A 12,459-nucleotide genomic window follows, 5' to 3' on the forward strand; every position below is an offset into this window, starting at 1 on the left:
ATATCAGATTTTTAAATAAAACACAGTTTCTCAGTTTAGAAGCTAGAACTGTTCTAGCACGCAAATGATAGACTTAAAAGTATATCATGAAATGATTTCTCCAAATAAGGAAAGATTAGTTTCATTCTTGAAACTAATAAATTGAAATGAGCTGTACTATTAGCAAAGCAAAAACTAATGTCAGCTAGGATCAGAATGACATCCACAATCTCCATATAAATGCTAAACAATGAGGCAGAGAGTATTCAAATGCCCACTTGGCACTTTCATGCAGCATTGACCATTTATTCCTTTTCATGAAAAATATTAGTCATATCTTTTTTCTTTGGTTATTCCTGCACAGCTCCCCTGAAGTAAATGCATTTGTAGAGATGTAACTCAGATGAGAATTGTGGAATGATGTGAATCAAAGTATGCATCACCCTACTGAGATCACCCTACTGAGATCATCAGGGATATTTGACAGCACCATTAGCTAAGATTTTTCATTTTCAAATGCCCTAAAATATTGAAATAATGAACAGTGTGATCAACAATATCCTATGTTAATTGGTCATATTTTCAAATCAAGAAGCAAATCATCTGTGGCCGAATGTTATGCAATCTAAAGCATGTGTTTATATTCCTGTAGATTATACAAGCTACAATGCAACTGCCACTTAGAGTTTCATCAGCAGATGAGAGTGTAAAATGTTAGTTTCTTAAAAACAGTCAAATTCTTTGGCTATTTCAAGCAACAACCTTTAAACAGAAAAAGCAGGAGCACTAAGCTTTAGTACTCACGCAGACAAAGCAATGCAGACATGTGGGAAAATTCCTCATATAGCCTTGAGATTGAGATACAAAAGTTATACAAAATTTAGAAAAAAAATAGCATATATATTTTAAAAATTGACAGTATTCATCTCGGATTTATATTCATTAACTATTTGAGACACAGCAAAGGTGGAAAAGTAAAATGTTTATTATGTATTACAATGAACAGCTTTGAATTACAAGCAGTACTGCATAGGGTTGCAGAGACACTGCAGTAAATCAAGGCAACTTGATTCCATAAAAACTCAGAGGTGTATTTATAGTCTTGTTCAAAGTTTCCCTTTTCATGAGGCAAATTGCATGAATCCTGTGAGATAGTTCTTGTTTAATTTAAAATAATAGGTATTTGAGATAGGGAAAAAAAAAAAAGAAAAAAAAAAACACCATTATATCATGCAGTCACTGCCAATGCCAGCACAAGATTGCTTTCTGCAATATATCATCCAGAGCTCCAATATTGACTCCAACGATAAGTCTCCTATTACCTCCCAGTAAAGATTATTGCTCAGAATAATAGGTCTTAGATCTTGAAAATATTATTTTGGAATTTCTTTGTATGATTTCTTTCCATTACTTCAGGCCTGACTCTCTTTTTAAAAACTAAAACTAAAACAGAAAAACAACCTAAGTTCTACCCAGATTGTTGAAAGATGTGTCAAATGACCCTGAATAAGTCTAGAATAACTCTGGAATTGATTCTTACTGTTAAAGCCTTCCTCAGCTACAAAGAGTGTTATATTTCCTTTACACTTTTCATTTTGATGTCATAAGGTTTAATTCACTATAAAGGTTTTTTTTTTTAAACCTTTGTGTAGAAAATGCTGTCGGAATGCTGCTATTAATTATTGTTCTAGCATGTATATTTTGATATCCTTTTCATCAGCCTAAATAATCCTTTGCCTTTCTTCATAGTTGTACTGTTAAAGTGTTTGGAGACCGTTACCTTTTCCTGCTAAGTTATCTGGCCAAGTTATAAACATTCAGATCCTTGAACAACTCCTCATAAGTCAGTCACTCTACCCTTCTATATTATTTCTAGTTCCTGACATTTATTAGGCATCTGAGAGTACAGAGTACAGATTCAGAGGTTTTCTTTTATACATGCTTGAAAACACGTTCCATCTTTATATTTAAGATTTAGTCAACCATGCATTTCAGACTTAACAACAAATCTGCCTTTAACTGTCAAGCCACATTATAATTCAGGTAGGAAGAAAGATTCACAGTAAGTCTGAGGTAATCAATGATTTCATGTTTGCATTGTGCACTTCAAGAGATATTCGGCCTTACTGTTGACCTTACCAAACTATGCAAGTGATGCTTACCAACCTGCTCTTGCCTTCAATCTGAGCTGTTAAAGCAAATACAGAAAATCAGGAGTTTAATGTTTCCTTTTCAAGGATATTATCTGCTTCAGCTACCCACTAAAACCAAAGCATCTTTCCTCTTCTGTTTCATTTAACTGAAGGGGAAAAGCAATGAGCTAATCTATTAGGTGATTTCATTGGGCCGTATGTCAAGTTACAGCAGCAAAGAATGTGTCCTTTATCACTACTGACATGGACCCTTGACAGACTTCAAAGGAAGAGCTCTCACTCTATTGACAAAATACATACAGAACTGCATGAGTGGTACAAAGGCCCTGCAAGAGAAAGAAAAGGGAATTTGGGTTAGAGAGCAAATTTCAAGAGAGTAAGTGCTCCCCTTCTAGTTTTGCACTGCAAGATGGTTCAAACACCTTGTCAATTAACACTGGAAGAGATTGATAACACTTAGAATCTTTTCACTTTGGAAAAGCTAATAATGTTGATAAAAGGAGATAGATCCATCACCACCAAGTACAATGCCTTGTATATTTCTTTGTGAACAAAATTAACTCCTCACTAATCTTTGTGACTTAAATCATGGCAAGCCACTTTAGCAGAGGAAAAAGGCTCAAAGTCTGTGATCAGCAAATCTGAGGTGAAACATTTGCCTAAATATAGTTACCTGGTGTCTTTTGAGATGCCTTGCAGAATACAGCTGGCTGGCTGTTGTCAGTCTGGGAGGCACGTCTCCCCAAGTCATATGTACCCGCCCTGTTTGGATGCCTCAGATAAGACACAACATTTTAAATGTCACTAAATGACAACATGTAGGCAACTGAATCATCAAATGGATGGAAAACAGTTCTGCAAAGGGCTTGAAGCCTGAGAAATATACATCGTGTTCATTCGGGCAAAGAGGGCCATAAGCACACCTAACACAAACAATGACAATGTTGCTATTGATTAAAGTAGAGGCGAATCTTACCCTTAGCCCCACTATGAATATTTAATCAAGTAAATTGGACAACATCAATGTGCTTTTTGTGCCTTTTGATCCACTCAGGAAAGATTTTCATCTAAAGGTGGCTTCCTTTTTCTTTGAACTAGAAAAAGGAGACTGATTTCCTACCAAATCTATTTATCTTTATTGTCTTTTTTTTTTTTTTTTTTCAGATCATGACATTTCCTACTTTTGCCTTTTTAATCAGTTTTACTGGCCCTTAAGCTAAAAGCACATATTGTAGATGTTCAGTCCCATTTTCCTTAGCTGACTGCCAGTAAAATGGCAAAAAAAAAACCTTTACAAACCTCCCAGATTTAGTCTTCCTTAATGGTTCCGGTTAAGAAAACTTTATCTGAGAGATGTGGTCTTTAGGATGCTCTTTTATTTTCATTACCTCTGTTATTGTGTATATGACAGTAACTTCAAAATTCAAAAATAATAATGAGCAGTAATAGTAGAAGTAGTAATCTATGTCTCCTGGAATTCTGAAGTGTAAATTTTGACACTGTTTTTAGAGAAAGCAAGGTATGATGAACAAAAAGAGGGAGAAATAATTGTCTGCCTTTTTAATGGCTGCAGTAGAACAAATTAGAAACAGTTTGAAAATACAGAGATCATTTGAGTGGCTACCACTGATAAATGGGACTCTGAGTTGAAACCAATCAAAGAAAACTAGCAATGTTTACACTGGGACTGTGCTGACCTTTATTTTGATGTGTTATGCTCTGCTGATTTTGTGGACAAAGGGCCTTTCAGAGGGTTCACTCATTCATATTTGTTCTCTGGGTTGATATATTACTGGCTATATAAATTGTTTAGTGCCACAGGTATGATTGTTAGCAGCAAGAACAAGAGTGTGACCACACACAGACTGGCAAACATTATTTATCTTGAGGCTTAGCAGAATAAAATGCTAGACTATCTATTTCAGCTTTCACTTAGACCATCCTCATTTTGACCAGTTTCTCCCATTGTACTGAAGACACAAAGCCCAGTGAATATCTGCTTTTCATAGGACAAAGCCATTGTTCCCATCTCAGACCAAAATGACAGTGTATAGAGTTATGAGCAATGACATTATGGAGACAGTCTGATGGAACTGGCAGTACTCACCCCATACTGAACATGCATCAGCTGTCAATGCCTGACAGTGGATAATCAGTGGATTATTTTATTATCATTACTTAAATTTGCCTCAGTCACTTTCTAATTTCATGTTATTGGAAACTCATTTTAGAAATTTTTGTTAAACTTCCAAGCCTCTGAAATATAGCACAGAAGCCTGCATGAAGAGGAACATACATAGAGCAAAAAGCAGAGGAAGAATTTTGGATCAATTAATTGAAGAGATAAAAATGCCAAATTCTAAAGCTGAAATTATTGAAATCTTTCTATTGTTGTAAAATCTTGTTTATGGCACACACACTGAAATAAACCTATAACTGACAGAGCAACCCATCCTGAAAATTCCAGCATGGAAAAATGCTGTCTCCTTTAGTCCAATTTCCAAATTTTGAGACCAGTCTTAACTATGTCTCTGTCACTTTGAATTCAACTGAATAACTCAGGATATTTACAGTAAATTTTACATTGTACACTCAATAGAATCCAGAAGTGTAGTCACTCCTACAGAGGTCTGTTTGGTTGCAATGTAATCATAGATTTTAATTCATATTAAATTGCACAAGATATTTCCTTAAGGTGGGTTAAGGCCCAAATCATTTCCAGATGCTTTTCCCTTTGTTTCTGTTATGAACCCCAATTGCTTAAATAATTTTACAAGCAACTTGATTTTTTTGGATGTGACAGAATTAAAATGACAAAATATAAGATTTATGTAGTCAGAGAGCTGACTAAATAATGAGATTTTTAGATAAACAGCAGAGAGAAATTCTGGGGAAAACTGTCATAAGCCTACAGAAAAGTTCACATTATACACATTAAACTACTTTTATTGCCTAGATTAGGCAGTATAAAGGCCTTTCACAGTATTTTTTTCCAGACAGACACTAGTTAGAGCCCCAGAAGACCTGGACAAACATGAGATTGAGATTCTCTCTGCTGAATGAAAGGTTTGCCTAGTTGGAGGCATGGAAGTAAACTTGCATTTTGGGGTGAAATCTGGCCTCCGCAGAGGAGCTAAAACAATAGCTGTAGTGATCAAGAAATGTAAGCACAAAACCACTCCACCATTTGTTGGAGTCACCCCAACAAAAATGTTCCCTTGATAATTTGTATAGAGACAGTAAAATGATTCAGAAATTATAAAGAAAAGTGAAAACTGACTTCTACTGAAGTTAAATTGTCCTCTTGTCATTCAAAATTGCAGCACTGATGCTCCTTATGTTCACAAATATCATTAGAAAGAAATACAAGAAATCACAACTGCAGTATTTTTGTTGGACTCAGATTCTCCACAGTTCCTAAAAAAAAAAAAAAAAAAAAAAAGTAGAATGAAGCAGAACTTTAATTGTACATGCTTTAACATGTGCAATACACACTAGAGATCGTTGTCTAAAACTTTAGAAGTGAATCAAACCCAAGTCTTTTTAGGGTTATGGTCTGGCTAATGGTATCCCAGAGGACAAAATTAAAGGGGCTCAGAAAATGAAAAGATATATAAACTGTATAAATCCTTGATCCTCTGTGTGCAGTATCATTCCTAAAATGATTTAACCTGGAGAATTAATATCATTTTGGTTTCCAGTCCTTTTTTTTTTTTTTTTTCTGGATTAAAATTAGAATTAGGATATTTAAAAGCTATGATGTGAAACGCAACAAAGATCCTCTTTCAAACCTAGGAAACACATATACTGCAGCAGGAATTACTGATTTGTCATTAATCTATAAAAGATCTATCTCCAAATGCAGTAATTCTAACCTTTAGTTAGAAAGTTTATTTTGTAATTTATTTTTAGTCTGATCATGGATATTGCCTCAATATAAAATTAATGTTCAAAGAGTAAATTACATTCTATAAAGTGCTTATCCACTTTTACTCTGTAATCAGTGTCACCAGATTTTTAAAGATCTGGTTCAACTGCTCTATCTATAAATTGAGAAAAATGTGTATAGGAAAATTCCCTTCTCAAAACTGCCTCCACCTATATTTCCTTTCCTATATTTTTTCTGTTTTCTGTTTGTGTCTTTTTTTCCTTCAGCACATGAATGTTTTAAAAAATAATAGGCAGATAAAGCTGTTTCTTTTGTTTCTTTATTGTTCAAGAAGCCATTTTAATTTGATCAACTGTTTATGCCAGCAGCCTACAATTTCAAAGCTTATAAAATCAAATTAAATGAGAGCATCTATCCCAGCTGCTTGAACTGCAAGCAGCATCCCATCCCAACGAATTCACATCCTACATCACAAACAGAGCAATACAAAAGCAGCAAGTATTTTTTCTGAAGTGGAATAAGCTACCTGGAAAAATATCTGTGTTCTGATATCCTTTCATATTATCTGCATTTTCTTATCTCATCATATTATAAATGTACTTCATTATTTCTCTTTTAGAAGATAAATAGAATGAAAGGTAATATTTTAAAAATGAAAATACAGATGTTTTGTCTCTCTACTAGAAAGAAATACTAAAGCTTTCTTAATGGTATAATTAAGGTATAAAGGAAGAAGACAGTAAAAAATGTTTAAAAGTGTGTCATGTGTCATTAATATTATGCATAATATTTTTATCTGTACCTTAGAGAACTGCAGATAAGGGACAATCATACTAAAAGTAAAGACTTTACACAACATCAGTTCTGAATTTCATTTTTCTTTATTTATTACTACAAATCTATTTTTGGAATAAGCACTGAAAAATTAAACCCAGAGTAGTTCCTCCTGTTCCCCTCTATCTAAACCTGCAACACAGGACATCCTTTTAATGTGCATTATTAAGATAGCTCTACTTAATCTGCAGATCAGTTCTTTACTCAGGTTTTAAAAGGCACATTTCTGTATTTACATAATGCATCGTGCTAAACCATAACTAATGGGAGCAGGATGAGCTAGAGATCCCAATATTTTTGTATCTCAAACCTTTCTTCATTTTGCCTTCTCTGCAATTTTAAAAATATACTCATTTGCAACTGCATTTTTAAGAAAAATGAAAATTGCAAACCTCTCCAAATAACTACTATTTGCTGCTTTTGCTTTTAAAGGAGATTTTTTTCCTGTATTCCTAATGCATTTTTGTAGATTCAACTGTTGAAGGAATCAATTTTCTCCAGAGATGGCAATGCTTTTCAGTAAGAAATGAAACCTGCTTCTTTTTGCTCAGCACTTCCTTCATGCTATTTCATTTTGCACAGAGTTCACTGCAACAGTCAACATTTCCTTGGACATCACTGTTAGAGGTGCATACAATTCCTAATACAATAGAGATTAACCTCAGAGCATTACTACCACACACACACAAATATATAAAAAATAAATAAAATTTAAAAAAAAAAAACATCCTGCACATTTTGCCTCATCAGCCCTGCCTCATTTTTTGCTCCAGTGGAGCTGGGAGGCAGGAGGCTTTCTTCTTGAAACCTTCACCACAGAGGACAGTGCAGAATGGCTGGCTGATGGCTGGAAGGAAGAAAAGCACCACAGGCAAGAAGTCTTCAGTCCCTAATCTACGTCTGGCTCCTGATTTTAGAGGTGATGCACAGTGCAGGGAAAATAAATAAATGAATAATAAAAATTAAACTGAAAAGAAGAAAGTCCAGGATTGTGAAATGTGATGTCAAAGATGTGTTGCAAGTAGGCAGAAACAGGTTTTAGAATACTCCCTTGCTTCACAGCAATGAGAAGGTAAAGGAGAAAGAAAAGAAGACGGTGATGGTGAGGGCTGTCTTTGCCAAAGAGGACTGTTGGGTTCCCATCCCTGCTGTTGTCTGTGTAGGATGCAGGTCTGGCCCTTTCCTGTGCTTCCATGATCTTTCACTAACATTGTCTTTCCAGTGTGATGGCTGCAGCAAAATGGAAGGAGGAGTAAGCCCTCCCTCACCACATTTGTCTGTGTCTTGCTGGGTGGGGAGGTTTTCAGAGGAGGCAAAAGACATCCTCAGGCTTAGAGTAGGGTGAAGGTACGCTGCAACCCCATTCCTTATTTCTGCTATGCAAAAAGCAGGTGGTGGCATCACCACAAGTTACTGGCTGTTTTTAAACAGGTGCTGAGCATTGAGCAGGGCTTCTTCACTTTGTGGTTGCAGTTTCTCTTTGATGAACAGAGTAAGAGTTTAAGGTTCACTCCTCAGGATAAATATCTTCTCTAAACAGCAGCTGTATTTGTGTCACCATTTGGAGGAGCTCAGGACACCACATAATGAGCACAGGGCATGCAGGCTCCTTGCCTAGGATGCCTGGGTGAGGGCAATCCAAGGCAGGAGTACAGACTGGGAGAAGAACGTATTGAGAGTAGCCCTGCAGAGAGAGACTTGGGGGTTCTGGTGGACAAAAGGCTAGGCCTGAGCCAGCAGTGCACAACTGAAGCCCAGAAGGCCAACTGCATCCTGGGCTGCATCAAAAGAGGTGTGACCAGCAGATCAACAGAAATGATTGTCCCACTCTACTTTGCCCTCATGAGGAACCACCTGGAGCACTGCATCCAGGTTTTGGGCCTATAGCCCAAGAAACACATGGACCTGTTAGAGCGAGTCCAGAGGAGGACCACAAAGATGGTCAGAGGGCTGGAACACCTCTCTTATGAGGAAGGCTGAGAGAGCTGCGGATGTTCAGCCTGAGGAAGAGAAGGCTCCAGGGAGACCTCCTTGCAGCCTTTCAACACTTAAAGAGGTCTTATAAAAAAGATGGAGATGGACTCTTTACTCAGGTAGATAATGATAGAACAAGGGGGAATGATCTTTAACTCAAAGACAATAGATTTAGATTAGACATTAGGAAAAAATTCTTCACTGAAAGGGTAGTGAGGCACTGGAACAGGCTGTCCAGAGAAGCTGTGGATGCCCTATCCCTGGAGGTATTCAAGGCCAGGCTGGGTTTTGAGTAACCTGGTCTAGAGGGAGATGTCCCTGCCTATGGCAGGGAGGTTGGAACTAGATGATCTTTAAGGTTCCTTCCAACCCCAGCCGTTCTTTGATTCTATGATTCTTTGATTCTATGATTCTGTGATTCTATGCTGGGTTGCACCATGATAGACATGTACACCAGAGATCAGTTCTGCAGCTCAAAAAGTATTTTCTGGACTATATATTAATGTCCCTATACCTCCATTTACTCACTGCAAAATAAAAACCATAACATCCAGTATTTGGGGGTTATTTCCAATAGCACTTAGGAAAAGAAATAAATAGGTCTTCAAGGTGAGCTGCTGTGATAGTCTTCATAAGAAAACAATCTTTTATTTGTTTTGGAAGGCCTTTAAAAAAAAAAAAAAGTGAATATATTACATCTTGCATTTCAGCAGCTGGTCTTGAACATTCAGAGAGTGCTCACAAGCACAGCCCAGGGGAACTTTGTCAGCCTGCATTTCAAGTGATGTAATTGTTCCCTTGATCAGAGGCAATAAGAATTCAGGTCATCCTTCTGGCCCTGAAACAGCTAATGTAGAGTCTGACTCATGATCTGGGCCACAGAGCTATAAGGATTTGTTGCCTTCATCTGACCACCAATCCTTCTCCCATTGCAGAGCTGGCTGAATAAGCTTCCTGTTCAACCTTGACTTGCCACAGCCCATAACTCACTGTATTTATACAGACTATCAACAAGTTCAGTTTATTTGCAAGCATCTCTGAGCTTAATCCAGAGGGGCAGGACTTAGGTTCACAGTTCCTGAGGTGGTTAAGCGGGTTACTTCCCCCTCACTCAGGGATATCAACCATTGAGTCTACTGCAAGTAAATTCTGTAGAGACTATGAATCCAACAAAGTCCTCCACACCAGGTGATATTTAGTCTGAAATATTTTAAAGTGGGAAAACAAGAAAAAATGATTAAATAGTTCACTAGAATCCTGGTCCCCAGAATACCAGTCGCTCTCTCATCTAAGAGAATAATTTGTTTTTAATTAAGATTTCCACTGGCTTGCCCCAGATCTGTAAATTGGCTTTGGGCCCTAGCACTGGCCCAGGTGCACTAGGAAACCTTTACGTCTTGTTGCTTGGATGTTTAGGAAAAGTTAGCCAAGTTATTCCCCAAGGGTGACTAAGCTCTTCTAGTTTTGAAGCAGACACCTGATAACAGTGGTGCTCAAAAATATATACATGCAGCAATAATATAAAATAAATTGTCCTGTATGTGAGACTACATTCCTGTGGAACTTCATAGGTCTAGGTGCAAGAAGGCTATGAACTTCACCGTGACTGTGGTTTCTCTGTGTTTGTAGCTATGCTTTGTTAGCTGTGATAATTGTTTCTGATTAATCAAAGCTAACACTCCAAGGTGCTTTATAGAAAAACAATTTCTATCAATTTGGTATCACTGCAAATTGCACTCCAGGACCCACATTCAGCTGAAGTGGTTTAAGAGCAGACTAATTCAAAGGATTCTGTTGAAGCTCTGTATACTTCACTAGCTTTATCTTTCAGGGCTTGTCTTCACCTTGGTTCTTATTACTTATCCTATTCAATCTCCCCTTTTCCAACTTTTTATTAAGTTCTTTTCAAGCTATCAGCAGATTCCACTGGAGCTTTTGAGTGAAACCAGCCAGAAAATTATTTACTTTAGTGTCTCCTTTCCTCATTTCCAGGAATATATAGGGAAGAAAAAATATCTCCCTCTGGTTATTGTGCAGTACAAGAATGCCATATTGCAAGATGTGTACATACTGCTTGCAATAATGCAAAGATTAATTTGCCAGATTATGCACAGACCACAAGCTATTTAGTTTGAATAATAATGAATGTGGAGCATAAAATATTATTGAAAATTTGCTGAATCCTATCTGAAAAACAATAGGGGTATTCAAAAAACATGCGACCCTCAAGCTACAATTGTAAGTATTATTGTTCTTTTCATCCTTCCAGTTAGTGGATTTTACATCATCTGAGAGACCTGAAATACCTAATTTTCATCTGTGAGGCAAAACAAATGTGTGGAAGCCAAAAACATCAAGTTAGGCAATTCTGCATCTCCTATGATGGAGTTGGCTTCACTTGGTAGAGCACCTGAGCACAGATCAAGAGATTACATTTGTACAGCATCTACAGCTGATTCTTATTTTAGCAGACCGTATTCTTGTCCATAATAGACTTTAAATAATATTATATATTGTTTCCCTACAGTGGGAAAATTCATCATAACAGAAAACATGTCAGTGCTTCTAGCGTTAACCATGAATAGCTGATACTTTTTCTAACATGATGCATTTTGGTCATATATAAAAGAGATTCCTGACATGTGTGACCATACTGCTCCAGAAAAAAAATAAATAAATAAAATCATATCAGGGCAATGGTTTAGACCATAAAACATCAATTATCACTGCCATAATAATTCTTTTGAATCACAGACTATCATCCACCATGTTATGGAAAATGTGCTCAGCTACAGCAGTGATATGTGGTCATATAAAATCCTAAAATAGCTAAAGACAGTGCAATAGCAGCAGTACAAATATGCTGTCAGAAGAACTTCTGAGGGTGGAAACAGTCTGTGGCTGAGGACTGAGAGATAATTATTGTAAGCATATAATGCAAAGAAACTTGTGAGGTTGAAAGAAGGGGGTGGGTTTAAAAAAAATAATTACTCCACGGATACACTTACAGCAGTAGATTCTTTGGAAAAATGTGGATTAGATATTTCAGGAAACCTCAGTCTCTGCTGAGATTCCTATTCTATCTGACATTGAAGAACTGGTCAAAAAAATTTAAGCAAATCATTGCTTGCTTTTCATATTTTTGCAGAGTTTTATGGTTCAAGCAGAAGTTTTCATCTTCATGACAATAAATCAAAAATTTATTTTCCTAAAATGTTAACATTTCACTTTTTAAACAATTTTCAATCTTCTAAACACATTGTCATAAAGGGGCCACTGAAATTTTTGTGACTGTAAATGAAGGGAAGTAGGATCTTGCACAGTAGCAATGCTCAAAAAAAGCAAGAAGAGAAATGTAACAAAACAAAATTAAAAAAAAATCTAGAGCAGTTCTCACAGTAAATTTTGCTGAAAATAATAAAAAAATACTTGAAAATGGAAAATTTGGGAAAGCATCATAACATATATTTTTTTATTATTAAGTTAAAATTGAACATGTTATTGTAAATGTTGCTGCCTTTGAAGAAGGTGCAGACAAAGAGCACCCAAAAGCTGAAGGGAGCTAGAATACCACCTACTAAGTGTAATTTCTGGTAAGCAATCCTGGTAAGCAATCTTTGGACAGGAAAT

General features: G+C 36.4%; 1 protein-coding gene across 1 annotated transcript in view; it reads right to left on the reverse strand.

Moving 5' to 3' along the window:
• Positions 1-952: 952 nt before the first annotated feature.
• LOC310893830 (uncharacterized protein) overlaps positions 953-12,459 on the reverse strand; it is a 141,487-nt gene continuing 129,980 nt past the window's right edge. The window contains exon 6 of the mRNA XM_083823261.1: positions 953-5,549. Within this exon, the coding sequence (XP_083679387.1) occupies positions 5,532-5,549 (18 nt within the window). The 3' untranslated portion in view covers positions 953-5,531. The remainder of the gene's footprint in view (positions 5,550-12,459) is intronic.

This window comes from Anser anser, assembly GCF_964211835.1.
Source record: "Anser anser genome assembly, chromosome: 2".
Lineage (NCBI taxonomy): Eukaryota > Metazoa > Chordata > Aves > Anseriformes > Anatidae > Anser > Anser anser.